The sequence below is a fragment of the Rissa tridactyla genome, chromosome 2 (assembly GCF_028500815.1).
Source record: "Rissa tridactyla isolate bRisTri1 chromosome 2, bRisTri1.patW.cur.20221130, whole genome shotgun sequence".
Lineage (NCBI taxonomy): Eukaryota > Metazoa > Chordata > Aves > Charadriiformes > Laridae > Rissa > Rissa tridactyla.
The window spans coordinates 38,497,782-38,516,493 of NC_071467.1; the positions used below are offsets into that span (position 1 = coordinate 38,497,782).

The 18,712-nt window shown below is 46.4% G+C and overlaps 2 protein-coding genes across 4 annotated transcripts in view; one reads left to right on the forward strand and one right to left on the reverse strand.

Annotated features, from left to right (window-relative positions):
- Window positions 1-214: 214 nt before the first annotated feature.
- Window positions 215-1,678, forward strand: CRH (corticotropin releasing hormone). Its single transcript, XM_054192062.1, has 2 exons — window positions 215-245; window positions 815-1,678. The coding sequence occupies exon 2, from the start codon at window positions 830-832 to the stop codon at window positions 1,361-1,363; it is 534 nt and encodes a 177-aa protein (XP_054048037.1). The 5' UTR covers window positions 215-245; window positions 815-829; the 3' UTR covers window positions 1,364-1,678.
- Window positions 1,679-3,761: 2,083 nt separating this feature from the next.
- Window positions 3,762-18,712, reverse strand: part of TRIM55 (tripartite motif containing 55) — a 38,709-nt gene continuing 23,758 nt past the window's right edge. For 2 of the 3 annotated variants that reach the window (XM_054192061.1, XM_054192060.1), the window contains one exon: window positions 3,762-4,162. In XM_054192061.1, coding sequence (XP_054048036.1) covers window positions 4,152-4,162 — 11 coding nt within the window. In that variant the 3' untranslated portion in view covers window positions 3,762-4,151. Of the gene's footprint in view, window positions 18,519-18,712 lie in introns of all 3 variants that reach the window. The other variant, XM_054192059.1, reaches the window with a different exon arrangement.

Below are 18,712 nucleotides of genomic sequence, written 5' to 3' on the forward strand. Positions count from 1 at the left end.
AGCAGTGGATCGGGGCACGCAATCGGGCTGTCAGGAGAGCGTCAGCTTATTAGGCAAGTTCTGCGTGATTCCAGGAGAGGGTCTAAGCTATAAAAATCCCGCGCCCCGGCTCTGATTAGGACCAAATCTGATCCCAAGTTCGCCGGGAGCCGGCTCCGAGGGAGAGCGAGAGGAAGGGACGCCGGGCACCGCCGAGCCCCGCCGCCGCCTGCCCTCCCCTGCCACCGCCGCCGCCGCCGCCCCAGGTAGGTGCGGGGCCGCGCCCGGGCGCGGAGAGGGCTGCGCTGCCCTGCGCCGCGCTGCCCTGCGTGGGGCTGAGCGCGGCGTCCCGCGGGAGGCGGGGAGCTCCCCCGGTCGGGCAGGGAGCAGGGAGGCGCGGGGGAGCCGGGCGCTCGCATCCCGCAGCCCTTGGGGACAGCCGCCCCGCCGCGGGCACCCCGCGCTGCCCCCCGCCCCGGGTGGGCGAAGAGGCGCGGGTCCGCGCACACTCGTGGACTCTTTCCGCGGGGGCTCAGCCCAGCCCCGTCCCTGGGAGCCGCTGCCGGCGGGGGATGTTCCTTGTCGGGGGGCGGCCGCCTCGACGGCGGGGGCCGGGGCTGAGCGCGGCCGGGCCGCGGTGTGCGGGCGCGGAGGGGCGCGGAGAGGCGCGGAGGGGCGCGGAGGGGCGCGGAGGGGCGCGTTTCAGCACCGGGACAGCGGCGGCGGGGGGCGCCCCCCCCACCCCTGGCTCCGCGCTGCCCTCCCCGCCGCCGCGGCTCGGCTGTGTAAACCCCCCCGCCTCCCCTCTCCTCCGCCCCCCGTCTGCCCCCCGCAGGTTTGGGCCCCGACCATGAAGATCCCGCTGCTGGTCTCCACGGGAATCCTGCTGGTCGCCCTCCTGCCCTGCCAGGAGTGCAGAGCTCTCAGCAAGAGCCCGGCAGCCACCCACGGGGCTCTGCACCAGCCAGATTTCTTCCAGCAGCAGCAGCAGCAGCAGCAGCAGCAGCAAACTCTGCCCGTCCTGCTCCGCATGGGAGAAGAGTATTTCCTGCGCCTGGGCAACCTCAACAAGAGACCCGTTGGCTCTTTCTCCGCCTCTTCCAGCGGCACCAGCCACCTACACCCCGAAGCCGCCTCCGCCAGCAACTTTTTCCGGGCGGCGGTGCCACAGCTGCAGCAGCTGCCCGAGCGCTCGCTGGGAAGCCCCGAGGAGGGCGAAGCCGAGGGTGAGGCCGTGGAGAGGGAGAAGCGGTCCGAGGAGCCCCCCATTTCTCTGGATCTGACTTTCCACCTCCTGCGAGAAGTCTTGGAGATGGCCCGAGCCGAGCAGTTAGCGCAGCAAGCTCACAGCAACAGGAAACTGATGGAGATAATCGGGAAATGAAACGGCCCCTCCCCGCCTTGCCAAAGAGATTCCGCAGTTAGCACAAGAATAATTACACCGTCCGATGTACCATAGTGCTGCTCTGATGTCATCTCTTTATTTTTATATAGCTTTAAACCTAGAAGGGTGTACTCCGAACAGCCTCTGTCCCTTGACTAGCATGCACAACCGTATACCAAGTGCAGAAACACGAGTGTCGTTCGTAACCTCCCCTACCTTTATTTATTTCTCCATTTCCCAGTTATTCTAGTGCCATCGCTACGTAGGGATGTGTGAGCATTGGAAGAAATGGTGCCAAGAAGACAGATAACTTTTCTGCTGGGGGCAGGGAGGTGGGAGGGGGAATCTCTGTAAGCTACTTTAAATCCACTTTTTTTCCTGTAAACATTTTCACAAATAAAACATCTTTTCAGCGCTCGGTCGATTTTGTTGTGTAAGAGAATGTTTAATATTTATATTTTTAATAAAAGCTGCAAAGTAACGATGGCTGGATAGACTTTCTTGCCAAGACGCCCGAGGGCTGCTCCGCCTCCCTCAGCACTTACCGGGGCGGGGCGGGGGGGGGGCACCCAGGGCCGCGGACACCCAGAGCCACGGGGAGCCCCAAATCACCCCCGGGGATGTTTTTTCCCCCTGCCCGCCCCGGGGACGCCCCGTCCCTGAGGGATCCCCCAGACCCGACGTGCCGCTGGTCCCGGGCCCCGGGCGGGGGCTGCCCCACGCCGCCCTCGCCACCGGCTGCTCCCGGGGACGGCGGCGGGGCGGGGTTCGGGGCCGGTCAGTCGCCCCCAGCCCTGCCGAATCCCACCTCAGTAGTCCCCCGAGGGGGGTCCCCGGCTCCTGCCGCTGCGGACCGGGCCGGGCAGCCTCCTCCGGCCATCGCGCAGCGCTGGGAAGCCGGGGAGGTGCTGCCGCATCCCTTTTCTGTTTTTTTTCTAGCTCTGCTCATCCTCCCCGCACCCCAAAAAGGGCAGGTTCCCCCCGCGCTTCAGCTCCCCACCCCGTCCCGGCGGCGGTGCCAAGCAGGGTCCCTCCCAGGGCCGCTGGGGAGGGGGCGATGCGTGTGAGGAAACTTCCTGGTAGAAACGAAGGAAAATCTGCCAGGGCAACGGGGAGAAAATAGGAAATCCCTCACCCCAAAACGTATCCCAGGGAAAAAAGCTGCTCCAGCAGCCAGAGGCGATGCAGTGGCAGCAGTAGTGAGGAGCGGCTGGGCTATCTCAAGGCTTTGCACGGAGCTGGCCTATGCAGCCCTCCAAAACTTCCCTCGCGGGAGGGTTTTCCAGGGGAAACAGATACAAATGAGGGGGGATGAGACTCTGCCCTGTAGCAAGGGATGGCCAGGACTGGGGCTTACCCGTCGCAGCCTGACAACCAGGCACTGCCTGGCGTCTGCACTGCCAGCTGGGGCTGGTCCTGCTGAGGCGCAGCGCAGCCCTATGCCCCAGCATTGTCCCCTGCCAAAACAGTGTGTGTTCAGGGCTCAGGGCTCCTGGAAAGATCCACACTTCACCCTAGCACAGAGCTTGACACCTGGTCCCCCATGGCACCGGACACTCCCGGCAACCTGCCAGTCTCTGTTAAACACTACTGAGTGCTGCCACCCTGTCCCCAGTGACAAAACTTGCAGAGCGTCACCTTCAGTACAACCTATAGAGCTTCTTTTAAGACACAAATTTGATTTCATTAGACGGCTCAACATCTGCCATGCATGCGGAACAGGACATTTGGCATTTGCCTTTTCTACAGAACGCCATGGGGCTTTCAAATTGCACATGAATTGAATGAATACCTGTGACCACCTCACCGCATCCTGGTTTCATGCAAGAACATGCCCCTTGTCCTACACGCACAGATGACTGAGAAGATGTAGACACAGCTAACAGCTGGACAGACATGGGCAGCACTCTAGTGTCTGCCCCACAGGCTCAGAGTTGTGTCCCACATCCACGCGCAGGGGGTGGACAGTGCTTCTGGCATGTGCATCTTCCTCGTCCCTGTCGCTGGGCACCTTCCCTACAAATAACCTGTTTATGTGAGCGCTGTGCCTTAGCAGGGAGAGCAAGTGCAGGGCAAGAAGTGGCAGCTTCCCTCTCCTCTCCCAGGCCCAGCCTCGGCAGCCGGGGAGGCACCGGTACCATGGGGACTACGAGTGACTGCGGGGAGCTGCTTAGACGTAACCCTGACTTGGGGCTGCCAGGGCTGTGATAGTGCCACTGAAGTCACCAGCATCGATGAGGGGGGACGCAGGAAGGTACTGAGGAGAAACACTGTGTTGGCAAAGGAAGCTACTAGTGAATATCATATCAGCGTTTGAGCTAAGAGCATTGGTGAAGCATTTACACCTACACAGGAACGTGCCAAAAAGTGAGTAACAAAACACTAGCGGTGCTCAGCCTACAGCTGTAAGTGGTGCTATTTCCCCCATGGAAACAAGAAATTATTGGAAAACACTCTGACTACAATACAGTATAGCAATTTGTCCCCATGCTTCCATCCCTCTCAGGACTGTCATCTCAAGGGCCGGGTACAACGTGGAGGTCAACTAAGTTCCTGGGAATGAAACCTGCTCGGATATCCCTTTCCAGGCCAGTTTCTTTGTTGATTAGACCCAGGCTGCCTGCGCTCGCGGTCCCTCTGAGGAGAAGCACACCAGAAGCCAGCCGGAGTGAGTCATCATTCATTCAGTGAGTTCAACCAGGAGAAGGAGAAGACATGACGAGCCGGCTCGTCACCCCTCTCATTGCTCACGGGAGCTTCCTCCACTCGTCCTTGAGGGGATGATGGTTCAGAACCAGTCTGTAAAGGAAGGGAAGGTTGACAAATGGAAGAGGAAAAGGTGAATCGCATTAAAATCCTTAAGATTTCACCACACGCAGAAAAGCAGAATGAAGTGGGAAAGAGGGGAAAAGGCGGGGGGGTGAAAATTTGGGGAGGTCAGCCAGACTTCTAATGCCAGAGAAATTGGAGGGACTTTTGCCACGGGCAACAGCAGAGGAAGGATTACGCCGGGTGAGCGTGTCGCACCTGTGCAAAGGGCTTAGCCCTGATTTGGACCTTGGGAATATTATTGCACCAAAGGTGATAACTGCCTGTTTAGAAGTGATCCTGAGCCAGCTTGGCTTGTGTAGCTGGGCCTCCAGATTGATGTGGACCGAAGCCAAAAGTTATTGTCAGTGCATTGCCACTCAAAATGATACTTGTTCTGCTGTCATGAAATACGCCTTGGATGTGTTTTTTTTTCCTTTTTTTTTTTTTCCTTTAAAGTCTTATAATGTTTATTTCACTTCAGTTTCACTCAGACCAAGAACAAGAAATAAATAATAGAGAGATATAAGTTTCTGCTTATATCCCAGGCCAAATTCTGCTTTTGTTTGCACAGGTATCTACGCTTGCAATAAAAACAGGAATCTGGACATGATATGCTGTAGCTGCTAATCACAGGAATTATTATTATTTTTTAAATTAGCTGAATATTTAACAGGCCAGTATGATACACGGAAATATTTTTACTAGTTCCAGTGTTTTCAGATCCCTTTGGCAGAGAATGAAGACCAGCTTTGTGATAGTATCAGAAATCCTATTAAAGATAAAATATACAAAAATGGATGATTAGATAGCTTGTGTCTTCATCATTAAAATCACAATTTAACGTGCAATATACAGGATTTTTTCCCCCCTCTATATTCCTAGACATATCGTACATTCTTAAAAGTAAAATAGCCAATACTGCCAGCCTTCTCTGTGCTCCTTATGTTGGGAACTTCAGCATGATCTCAGGAGAACTATTTGATGTCAAGATACCACTTGATAGAGGGAAAAGAGGGGACAGAGCAGCGTCCTCTGAGTTTTAACACATCTCAATCATTTATAATACTGTCCTAAAATGGAAAGTTACCCAAGCAGTGATGCTAACAGACATATCCAGGAGCAAACAATGAAGCAGGGATGCTTGTGAGGAACTGAAGCATGGGGTGGATGGTTTTCCTGAGCGTTTTTGTACGTGCTTAATGTTAAAGTGTACCACAGGAATTAGTAAGAACTAATGGTATGTTAAGTATAAATTGGCTACTGGGCTTCATTCCAGTTACTACCTTTTTGAGTGTCATGACACCAACAGAAAAGACAGTGTGGGGGTATGAAAAAAATAGCTCCCTGTTTCTTTATTTATATCTAATTAGAGTTTATAGCTCATTTTTAGACACAGATCCTCGGTTGCTCTGGAGTGGAATAGCCCTACTTATTCCAGTGAAATACTATCTGAAAATCTGCTTTAATGTTTGAAATGTGGACTAATCTTTGACTTACATTTGTATTTTCAAAGCAAGGCACTTGCTGCTACTCACTGCAAAACACCGGGCTCAGAAAGGATTTTTAAGGACAAGGATCTTGCAGAAGAATATAGCTTTTGCTTGCTAACTTTATCAGGTACTTTAATGAGAGCGCAAGCATGGTGAAAAATCTGGGAGAAACAGCTGCCTACTTGAATACAAAAGTCCATTTTCAGCAATGCTGGTGAGAAGGGTTGTCTCGGAGGCTTATGCAGAAGTGTTGTAAAGAATTGGGGCCACGGGGCCAGATCTTCAGCTGAAAAGGCAGGTAGCTAATTGAGTCCTGATTATAGAAGATCTGCCTCTCAGCCCAGGGAAGTGCTGAATGCAAACCTCTCAACCCGATTACAAAAGTCAGGTATCAGCAGTAAACAAATGGCTAGACTTTCTGAGTCGTAAGGGATTCTGCGCTCCCTTCGTCTCGGTAGATGCAGGAGCGTAGGTGGTTTATTAGTCCTCTGTGGTGTTGAAAATGTTGCCTTTTATTTTTGGAAGGACAGCCGGAGTGCCTGGACTAGCTAAAAGTCATTTTGAAATTGGTTGTGCAATTTTGTGCACCAAGCCCTCAGCAGTGTGTGCAAGCAGGCATGGGACAGCCCTCCTCACTTCTCCTCACTCTGCAAAGGAACAGGACTGGCAAGAGGTTTAAAAAAAATCGTTCCCTGCATTTTTATTCTTTTTTACCTAAAACTACACTGTCACCTCGTCATTTCTCTTTCTGTGCAAGACAGGCTTCCCTTAGCATTTCTGCTTCAGAATCTTCTGCCGTTATCCAGGCACATACATTAAAGTAAGCTTTACTTCAAAGCAAAGAGCTATCTATGGGCTTAAAGTAGGTTGTTTCATAGGACTTGGACCTACACATTTTAGAAGAAATAACACAATGTAATGACTGAGACTGGCCAGGTGACTGCATCACCCTGTTAACCAACACAGCTGGTACTGCTTTTCAAACAAAACAATCTTTGTCTGCGTCACTGCCAAAACTGTATTTCATAACGTGTTAACTCCTTCATATTCTGCTGTGATGACATTTTCCTGTGTCAGCAAAACAATGTTGGGGCTCCAGTATATTCCCACTGGGCTTGGCTGGATGAAGCATTTACTCCCCGCACCTCGCTGGACTCAGCAGGCTGCCAGTCTGCAATACCTCGATGTGCCTTTCCAAGAGCAATCATTTGCCATCACACCCAGCCGGGAGTGAAGCAAGCGCAGAACTGACAATAGAGCCTATTCCTCGGCTTTTACTCTTGTGTTTTCACACCTGTGACTTTTTAATATTTGTGCTCCAAGTCATACAGTGACTGAGGGACGCTGTCCTCATGTGAGGCAAGAGTCCATAAAAAGGTGCCAGGAGCAATTCTGTCCACATTATTAAGCCCGTTCCCCCCTTCCAATGGCAGCCCATACAACTCAGAGTTACACAGTGTGCTGCGATTGTCTGAGACAAAGATTTCACCTGTAGACTTTTACAGAAAACAACTTTTTTTGAACCAGGAGGTGATTCAGAAAGGTAGAAAGCAGAAGTAGGTTCCCTCAGCGCCAATGGGATTTGGGCACCCGACCCCTCTATAGGAGCTTGCAATCTCATTCCGGATCACCTTGGTCTCCCTGTTACCGCAGCCCCACTCTGCCGCCAGGGAAAAGTTTTCTGCTGATCATGGCAGAGCCCTTGGCACATGCCTTTCAGATGGTTCAGATTCAACCCTTCATTGTGTCTGTTCATTGCTATTAGGTAACCGTTGTTAAGCTTCTACCCGACCTTTATCTTAGCCTTGGAGATCTCATGGGTAGGGCTTGTTTTTTCACATTACCTAGAATAACAAGTCCCAACCCTTGATTTGGGTCCCTAACAGCAATAAGGAATAACTAAAGTGTTTACCTCAGATTACAGTAATCACATTGGGCCAATGCTGAGAGAGTGCTGAATACTTACACTTTGATTTATATTTTCCCCAGTGGTGTCGAGTGACAACAGATGATGCTTTCAATAAGCACCAGGAATTTTCACCAGGCCAGCTCATGAAGCGGGGAGGGAAGCACACCCTAAATGACTGATGGTTGGATTTGTTTTTCCCATAAGCAAAGTCCAGGCTGGAGTTTACTTGCCAATTCTTTGGAGCTGCTGAGCAACCACAACTCCCACTGAGCAGCTATTCAGCACTCCTCAGCATCTGGCATGCTACAATTTGCATGGATAAACAGTATAAGGATGTCAGAGTTTAACCTGGTGAGCTGTATCAAAGTTGCAGGTAGGTATTCAGCATCTTTCAGCATTTGCTTCCTTAAGCAGAGCACTACTTAAATCTGTATAAGGGTCTTGTAAAGGGCGTGGAGGGGAGGAAAGGGATGAGTTGGAATGGCTGTGTCATGTTTTCATTAATTAGGGCCCAGCAGTTATCCTATATATGCTGGAGAAAAATAGGCAGTCTAGGCCTTCTAGATATCTGAAACACAATGAAGTCTACACACTGTTGTTTTTTTCTTCTGCTTTACCACCACTAATCTTCATAGCCTTTAAGTACCAAAGACTGGGATCCATGTTACCAAACTTCAATCATCCAGAAATGAGACATCTGCTCAGGCAAACTGTATTCATCCCCTCTAATGGGAGCGAAGAAAGAAAGGCACCACCAGAGGGTGATTTCTCCCATCCTAAAAGAAGTGTCTATAGGGTGGATTGCCCTCTGGAGGTGCCTGTTTCTCTCTACTGACTCTAGAGACGCTCTTGGTGATCAGGTTAGACTAGGTCTGGCTTTCCAGTAATTACACAAGAAAGATTCCAGCCAAATACTTCAGGATATCAGAAAACTGCTTGGTAGGAATTGAGAACTTTGACTGCACTATCACTTTTTACGTGATCAGTACCTCTTAAATTTAGGGAGTGGGGAGGAAAGGTGAAGGGTCTTCATAGTCTTCTTCAGGTTGTTTTTTGTTTTGGTATTTTTTTGGTTATTTTTGATGACTTCTGATAAGGTAGGATCTGGAGAAACTGTTGTTATAATGGCCCTCTCGGAGGTTATATCAGACCAGCTTGCAAGATGTGAGATGTAAGAGAAATGAGGGCTAAAATCATTGTTTCCTCCAGGGCTGTAGGTCACCCAGCAGTATATTTTATCTGGACTGAGCATAACTAGATGATCACAATTTTTTTAATTAATCAGAAAACAAAAATTGTTGCTGGTTTTAGGCCAGCCACAGGAAAATGGATTATGCCTTTGTTGGCAAAGCAAAAATGACCTCCTCACATTTTTTGAACAAACATGGTTCTACCTAGTGAATCTGTAGTAGTTGAACACTTTGTGTTACCCAAGTATGTTATTTCTGACTTACTGCTGAATTCTCCAAAACTATATTTACCATCTTGTGAAGTCATGGTCTCAGTTTTATCTGAACTAATGAGAAAGGTCTAGATTTACAGTGAAATAAGTGAGAAAAGAATGCATGAAGCTTATTAGAAGTCAGTATGCCCTAGGATAGGGGGTTTCTTACAACAAACAATTGTTTATTTCTTACAACTATGCAGATGGATGGGATTGTTCAATACAAATATCCCTTTCATGCAGCTATATGAAAGTTTTCTGAAGGAACAACGCTAATGAAAGCAGGTCCTGCCCCTTGTCTCCCCATTTACCTCTTCCCGCTTTGCCTCCATGGTTCATGGCCCATTTGCATTGCTGCAGCTGTTTGCAGGGCTGTGCTAAGAATGGGAATGTCACTGGAATGACATCAATTTTTTGTTGTTTTTTGAGGTGAGGGAAGGTATTTTTAACTTGGGCTATTTGAATGATTTGATTCCAACACGGCCCAACAAACAGCTGCCTCAGCGCAAATACCATGTGAGTGGTGGCATCTGGGCAGGAATAAGAAGCAGGGCCATTTGGCAAGACACTCCTAAATCACCTTTGCTGCCTGAGAAAAAACAAGTCTACACCCTTAGAGGCACATGAACAACCCAATGGCTTCATTGCCACTTCTTGATCCAGCAGGCATGAAAGAGTGGGAATTTGTTAGAAAATGTGGGTCTTGGAGAGAGAAGCAGAGAAAATACAAGCTTCTTGCTTCTACGGTTTCTGTAGCCTCAGAAAATGAGAGAGAAATTAAAGTTAATTCCCATATTTTAGCTGGCTTGTTTAGAAACAACCCCTGCTGTTGACAAGAACAGGCATGATTAAAAAATGCTAGCTGGTCGCAAAGCCATCACAGAATCTGTAGGCTATGTTTGTCTGCCTCAAATGTCAAGTGTTACACTTCTGGCACTCAATACTTCCAGGCAGCGGAAACAAAGGGAGCACAACAGGTTATTTTTAAATAGTTTAAACTTTAGTTCAAGCATTTTGTTTTCATATTTTTATGCAGTCTAACTCCTTCAGCGTAACACCTGGCAGCTGTCACACATATCACAACAATATTGTCTCAAGCTAAGAAGCTGCTTATTTTGTATGGATCTTTTCTTTTTATTAGCAGTAACCAACAGAATATTCTCTGAAATAATTGCTACAATTACCTGCCATGGAAATACATATGGTGGCAGACAAAATAATATGCACAGACAAGCTCCATCAGTCACAGTACTAGATACATTACTCCCTTAATAGTGGTCAGTAATGAATTTTAAAAGCCCATTGGTTGGAAATGCCTTCAACAAATTCTCTTTATATTACAATTAACATCATGTGCTTAATGTCTAATGCAATGTCTCTTACATAATGACCTTAAGGAGACCAAATATAGTTCAGAAGATACCAGCCCGGCTAGCTTATTTTGGTATAGGATCTGCACGTCTCTCATGAGATCCAAAGGTCCAGACACTTGAACCAGTGGTGGAAACAGCTTTGGAGAATGGTGTGAGAGAGCAGCTTTCTTCTACCTGTTACTTGGGACAAAGGAAATGCAATTCCCTTATTTGTGTCACCTATCTTTTCCATGACTCAAACAAAACCCCCAGAAATAAGATACTTGTTTAATATTTCACCCACTGCTGTCCCTCACCGGCATTACTTTTTGTTGAGAGTGATTAACTACAGATTTGCATAAAACCTAGTCCCACCACTGTCCAGAAAAATGAAGGAAACCCATGAGGTGAACCTTACAAACACATGAATGTCAAGGCTGCATGATCAGAACAGTTTTTCCTGAATCTATGCACACATCATTCTTCATTCCTCTCAAGTGAAGTTTTTGAAGACCTCTTGATCAATCATCCATCTATCACTTCTGCTCCCTTCCAGCCCTGATGGAGAACTGTCTAGTAAAGGAAGGATCATCCTGAGAGGCTGTCGGGGTAAGTGGTACACACTAGCCACCAGTGCCAGAAAGCTACGCACGGCTACCAGTTCTCCTCTCTTCCTCCTACTTCTGCTTCTTCAGAGAAGTAGTTATGACTTCAGATCACCAATTTAAACATGAAGTAAGGACTTTCCAAGAACTTCTCTGAGGCAGTAACCCATCTAGTCTACATCAGAGAAACTTTAGCTTTCATAGAGAAGTAGCAAACTTACTAATGGCTTAATGTCATGTTTGTCATGTAGTCTTTCCTTTGAGTAATACAGTGTTGTAAATTAAAGCTTTTTCTTCCTCTGCAAATGGTACTTTTGTAAATCCAGTGAATGAGACAGAGTGCCAGTTCAGACTGTGACTCACGTCGGAGCTCCATTCACTGGATCAGATAACGGACCCAGCATAGCTGCGAGCTGTGTAGACACATACCATGCTTTGGAGGTTGGAGCACTGCTCGTATCCTGAATGACTGACTTAGTTGGACGTTGTGAAAATGCAGCAGGTAGTATATGTGAGCTGTGGACACAGCACACCTTCTCTGAGAGACAAAACCTCACTGATGGAGATGCAGGAAGAAAAACTGTAACATCAGCTAAAGCAACAGGTTGCTATTCTTTAAAGCCACCATGTAACAGAAAAAGAAAGTCTTGGTCACAGTTAAACCATTTACCATTTTCCCTCATCACCTGTTGCTGCTGCCCCTTTTCCTTAGTGTGCTCATTTTTTTATGTCTTCCTTTGCCTGAATCTTCTCCTTACTATGATCACAGTAACTGAAGCTGGTAGCCAAGAAATGACTTTGCTCCAACAATAATACATTGCTCAGTGAGCAGCACCGTGACTTCCTGGACAGACGTCTGTCGTATCACGTCTCACATAGTAATCTCTGCTCACCCATTAGCAATGCTGTCTTGCTTGCACAGAACTCGTCCAACTGATGAGCAGGATATTAAATCAAGCTTCCTTCTGCCCATCTCGCACGGTTCCCAGGTCAAGTCCAAGGAAGCTGTGATAAATACTGCTCTTAAAGCCTTGGATTCAATCACAGTTATTGACTGGGTTGTTATGGAGTATAGGGCACAGATCACAGACAACTGTCACCAGAGACAAGCTTGGAACCGACCTGCATCTGGGCAGGCACCAAGTCCATTTAAAAAAAAATGGAATAAATTTATTTTATAAAATTAAATTATGAAATTGTGCAGAAATATAAAAATGAATGTATTTTAAAAAACTAAATCTGGTGCCAGACATTGAAAAGCTTCACCATCACTGATGCAGGAAAAAACTATCTTTCCTCAGTAAGGCGTTTTGTAATAGAGCAGGTCAAACAGCAATTGTTTCATCATGAAAAATAGCCACTTCTTCTGCCTGCAGAAGTGCTGAGCCAGGAATGCTCTAAAAGACTGGGTCTGTATTTTGATCACCACCTTCGGTGCTTAAGATAGACTCAGGCAGATTTTATAGGATGCTCTGTAAATTAAAAAGAACAGAGAGAAATTCAGATCACTTAGTCTCCAGGACTGTGAGATCCTCATTCTCTGCTCAGTCAAAGGTGTGACATCTATGTTGGAGACCTGTAGCTTGGGTTGAACATTGTGGTACCTACCTATCTCCATTGGTTGGTAGCCTGGGATAACAGGCTTTCTGAATCAGTCACCAGTCTCTTACTTAATGACCTGAAGATTATTATAAAGATGTCAAGAATATATATCACCTGAGAAGGGATCTAAGACCGATTCCATGTTCTTTGATATGTCCCTCACCTTTTTTTCTGTTTCATTTTGGCTGTACAGGCAGCCACCCAACCTGTAATCCCATTTCAAACACCACGTAGGTGGTCACCGAATCCTGCAGGGTGCTGCGATCCAGCCCCTCCCCTGCTCGCAAGTCAGGAAACCCTAGGAGTGGCATGATACAATACCCAAACACAGGCCCAGTTTACTAATTACTGCCAATGGGATTCTCAATCAGATGATCCATCTCTAAGGTTACAGGATTACAAGCACTGCTTTCCACAGACGAGCGTACAGCTACAAGGAAAGCCTGAACTGTCTCAAGGCAGTAGGATGACAACTAACCGAGTACTTTACAAACAGGTGGCTTGTGTTGTTGTGACACAAATCTACTGTAATGTGATGTAAACCAGCAACAGTTCGTCCATGATTAAGAAGTATTTTTTGTTTAAACTCTGTTTTCCTTTCTGAATGCCTTAACAATGAGCAGAACGAGCGATGCGTGGCGGAGGAGGTCGAGTGGAGGTAGGATTCGGTATATAAATGAGCTAGTGAGAGAAAGACAACACCTAGTTGAGCCTGGCTTTGTGTTAATTTGAACAGGAGAAATAATTTCGTCCATGCTGTCATTGTGGAGGTCCTTTTGCTAGTAATGGACTGAAATAAATGAAATGTACATAAATCAGATGGTATCTATGACTCACCAGACAAATCACAGAGCAGACTATTTGAGGTAAAACTTCAGGTGAAGTATTTGCCAGTCATATTAATTATGGGAAACTGTTGTCTGAAAGCCAGTCTTAATACATTGCCCTCACGACTCATCACTGCTGCCTCTGAATCACTCAGATAATTCTCAGAAGCAAGGGAGAGAGAGGTGTTTAAAGAGGAACAATCAAGACTTTCCTGATTTTCTCTGCATGTATTTGCTAAACTGAGGGGAAGAAAAGTCTCACCTGAAGCACAAAGTCAAGATGCAAAATGGAAATTTACAGGCAGAGTTTGCCACCAACTAAACATCAGCCCGAGTGGCCTCAGACCCAGCCACTATAACTGAGACTTATAACTAAATCAAATTACAGGGAAGAAAAAGCAGAATTTTTGGACTGTTAACTGAGATTCTTGCATTTAGTGTTTGCCCTGTATTTCAGCTACAGGCTGAGCACTTATTTTTTTTTTCCCCAAGTGAAATTTAAGAGATATTTAGGAAGAAGCTTCAAACAGAATTTAATTTGGGCTGATTCATGGGTCTCCTACAAAAGGCACAACTTCACGGAGGACAGATGACCCATTTTTCATTCAGTCCAAATGTGTAGATTTTTTAACCGTAGAGAAATAAACCCATCCAGTTTTCTACCTAAGAAAAGATACAGTACAAGCATACCCAGACCTAGATGGTAAACGTCAGGTTGACTTTTGCTCTTTGCATTCCCGGATGTTTTATTAGCACTGAACACAGCTGTCGCAGGCAGCAGAGAGCCTTCGGAGCAGCGGCTGGCTTCCTGGGAGAGAGCTGCCTGGGATGTGCCCGCTGCTGACACTAACAAACTTCTTGTCCCACTCTGGGGGCAAACTGTGAGAAGGCCATGTCAGGTGGGCCAGAGGGGAGGGAGACCCTCGCTTAGCATCCTTCCCACAAGATCAGGCCTTGCAAGACTGCCTTCTCTTGAGCAAGCAACCCCTCTCTCTTGGGGCAGTTGGCTTGAAGAGGGAGACTTAGCTACCTCACCTGGCAGATTGGCAAGACTGAGTTTCCAGTTCGGAGAAGAGGAAGGAAATTATTGTTTGCGGTACCACCGCCACGCTAGTGCAATCATCCCAGAGCAGCGCTGCACTAAAATGTGGGACCATACCTTTTATAGAGCGGTGGAAAGGCAGAGGTACATGGGCAGCAAGCACAACGTGATCTCTCTTGGGCTTATTTTTGTTTTAAATGATATTATTTTGTCTGTGTTGTCTGCATATTGACATGACAACCAATTGGCTAAAACTTAGCTAAGTACTGACCTCTCTGACATGTGATTTAAAGCTGTGTCATAGAAAAATATTTGAAGGATCACCAGCTGAAATTGAAGTATTCAGCAGCAGGGCAAAGAGAACTACAGTACGTGCATACAGAGAGGACTCTCCCTACGGTAATTCTGGCAGATGGCATAAGGTTGCAAGCAAGTAATAGAAAATTTTAAAACTAATGAAACAAGATTAACATAGGCCACTCCATTAGTATTTCTCCTCCCAAACAGCTCAGTCCTGATTATATTTTATATCCTCATGGAATTAAAGCACTGTACTTACTGGCAGCAAAGGGAAATTAGATCAGAATACTGTTTGTGGATGATTAACTTGCATTTCCTTTCAAACTAAATGTATGTGCTTGAGTCCTTCGGAGCCACAGACAGCCTCTACTTTGACTGGGAACTTGAGCAACAGAATGTAGGGTCCAGTTCTTCAGCTTAGGTGAAATAAACTGGATAACCAGAGACCCAGGTGATGAATACAAGACTTTCATAAACTCTCATGTTACGACATGAGAGATGTTGCCTACAAAAATCTGTTTAGGCAAAAAAACAAACAAACTCTTCCTTATGGATCCATTGCCCTCTATATTTTAACCTGACTGAAGTAATTTGAACAGTTACAAGGTATTTTGGGATCTGCTTTCTTCCAGTGACAACACAAGTAAGTTTTGTTATAAAACACCCGTTTTATAACAGGTTGATTTTGGGGATTTCTCTATTACAAACCAAGGGATAGAGTGCTTCTGCATGTGAAGATGTTTTTAAGGACTACACATTCCCAGAAAGCGGTTTTACTATTCTTGATGTGCATGGCTTTCTCCAGCTATCAGAGGTCTGCGCAAGGGAATTGAAGGGTAGAACTCAGGGCCAGCTTTTCACGTTTGGTTGCTTAATACCGGGCTTGTTAGCTGGGAGCATTGAGCACTTGCACTGTTAGAAGTGATAGATGCTCAGCACTCCTGCAAACTAATCATACTACTAAAGATGACTCAATGCACATTTAGAAGTCATATTTCCAAGACCCTGAAGGGCCGTATACCCCTTCAGGTGTGACAGTCTGACAGGTAGATGTCATGAGCATTTACAAAACACACACACATCATTCTTCATATCCCTAAAGCTCCACACCTATATGCCTTGGTAGCATCCTCCAGATATAAAGAGTACAAAACCACATGCCTGAGTCCTGAAATGCCAAATGAGTGAATGAGTTTCTGAAGTCTAATGCACAAAATACATATTCTTCTTTCTAGCTCAATGAGCCTGCCTTCTGAGACTGAACACCAGAAGACAACTTAAGACTTGGTGAAGGCTTGCTTCACCTCCTTCTGTAGCTCATCACACAGTCTGTCTCTAAGCTCTCTAAGTGCTTGGTTTGGACTCCAAGATCTCTTTCTCCCTTGCACTGGAAAGGGCTGCTTGTTAATGTCTATGTCACCCTCCACTAATACATTACTCCCCATGGTGGCAAGGCAGCTCATTGATGCTATTCCCACTCGCTGTGTTTTAATCATTCACTCCTGGTGTTTTAATCGTTCCCGCCCGGTTGTCATCTGCAGAGGCTCAGATTAAATTCAAAAGACTCCCCCAACTTTCGACCCTGAGCAGAGGCACCCGGTTTTAGAGCGATGACACCTTACACTCAGCGGGCAGATGTGAAGATGAGCCAAGTGAGAACCAGCAGCAGCTGGTGAACTGTCTCTCACTGGAGATGCCTCTTGTCCTCCGTCAGACGCAGGAGCAGCCTGCGGTGACTATACTTCTGACTTAGGCACTCCCTGAAGCGGGATGTGGCTCTCTAGCGAGGAGTTAGCTATTTTCTTCATGCTGAATCATCTCCTTCTGTCCCTTCTCAGACCAAGCAATCTGTACACCCGTGGGCTGCACCTACTGTTGCCGTATCCCTGCTGATACACCCTCCTGCACTCTGGAGGAAATTTCTTGATGCATCAACACAATTTCTTAGAGTGCAGGAGCCCTTAAATAAAGTAAATTTGGGGGATTAACAGGTGGAACTGACCTCTTTTTGCTGCTCAAAAAGAAGGAAATCCCTATCAGTGCATTCTATTAAAATAGCCTGAAAATAAATTATATGCTGCTTTAATGATGACAGTCAAGCAGATCTATATTATTATAAATTATTATCACAGTTATTTCCAGTAATTTTGTTATTTGGCTTTCAGGGGCTTATGACACAAAAAGAAAAAGGGGCGGTGACCTGATATCTCACATGAAAGATAAAGACATGTAAACTGTCTAAACAGCCACCTCACTACACGTGGAGAAGAAAATAGTTTTTATGCAAATAGAGGCTGAGACCAAAATGCCTTTCTCCCTCACCTCCTTTCTACTTCATGATTAAATAAATCATAAAGCTGTCACTGGAGACTGCACAGAAAGAGGTCTCAAGTGGTAGAAATGAGAGCTTTCTGCATTTCTCTATTTTTAATTTCAAAAGGTATTTTGAATTAATAAAGAAAGGGGGGGTAGGGGGGTGGGGGGGAAGAGCATAATGCACTTCGCATGCCTGATTTCCCAGGAGTACAAACAAGCTCTGTGTCCTCTGGTAATAATACAACGAATTTTCAAAACCAAACACAAATAAATGAAAATTAAACTATGATCCATAAATTTAATTGAGATTCACAATGTCCGATGCTTTTCAAATTCAAATTACCACCAGACAGTGCATCTTTTTTGCATAACTTGTGCAGCTAAAGAGTAGGTGACAGCTGCTTTTTTATATGGAGAGATATACTTCAGTCATAGTGCTGGAATTTTGGACACAAAAGCTGAATAATAATTTATCATTTTTCATAGATGCACCATATCATGTTGTACAGTGCTTAGAGTACAGTACAAAAAGTGAGCTGGGAAAACCAAGCATTTTTGTCTCGAAGAATAGACCAAAATTGAATTCTTCTGTAATAAGAGCAAATACCCAAAGGTAACTACAGTTGTTTCACATCAGAGGCCTTCGGTCTCCAGTAAATAAGATTAAACATCCCAGTGGAAACACAGAATTCTCTGCAGATAAGCCATATCCCTTTGGAAATTGAGTATACACATATGTCTTACCTAACAGGAGTGGGAATTTGGAGCTGGAAGAGCTAAATCACGGACAGTGCCTACCAAAAAGGAGCTACTCCACAAGAGATGTTATGGAATAGTTAAGGTTTAATTTACAATATTTGCATTCAGGACAACTTCACTGGGTAGTGAAGTTCTTAGTCCTTGATCTTGTAGATATTTCAGGTCTTAACTAGTGGGACCTAAGGAAAAAAAGCCTTTTCCTACAGAAAAGCATTTTTTTAACAAGGATATTTAAAAGCACACACAGAGTGTTGAGTGTCTAAAGGGTTGGGATCCCCCCCTCAGCCACGTGGGGGTGTATTTTAGGGCCATGTTTGGTATTCCACACTCACTGGGAATGTGGGAGGGGTGGCTTCGGATGCCTTTGGGTGGAAAAAGGACCTGAAGAGGAGTCCCCACCGTGTGGGGTGGGATGTGTGTCCTGGAGTGTGAGGGTACTCTCTCCATGGTGGTCTTCCCTCAGGGATATGGCTCAAGCCCTGCTCCCCAGAGGTCCCTGAGGGAGCACCGTTGGTTTGCTCACAGCGGGAATCCTGGCAGCAGTGTTATTCAGTGGATTTTTTTCTTCATGATGTTTACCCCTCTGATGACAACCATTGTTCTCCAGATCTTCCTCCCCCATTTGTTGGACTGAACAAGCTCTTCACATGTCCTGTCAACCCACAGGTTCTCCATCCTGCTGGTCACCTGAACAGCAACTGAAATATAAGCCCATATATCTGAGGGAGTAAACTTATCTTTTCATTTTGAACCAGGGAGATGCAATGTTTAACCATGCAGGAGTAAGCTGAAGGGTGGCGTTTCAAAGGTGTGAGGAAGAAATGTTTTAGGCAGCTTGTATGGTAAACTAGCATGATGGTTTTGGATGGGAAGAAAGGGAAAAAATCCTTTA

Bases quoted from the DNA above. Each gene is read 5' to 3' on its own strand.
- CRH (XM_054192062.1), top strand. From the start codon at position 830: ATGAAGATCCCGCTGCTGGTCTCCACGGGAATCCTGCTGGTCGCCCTC.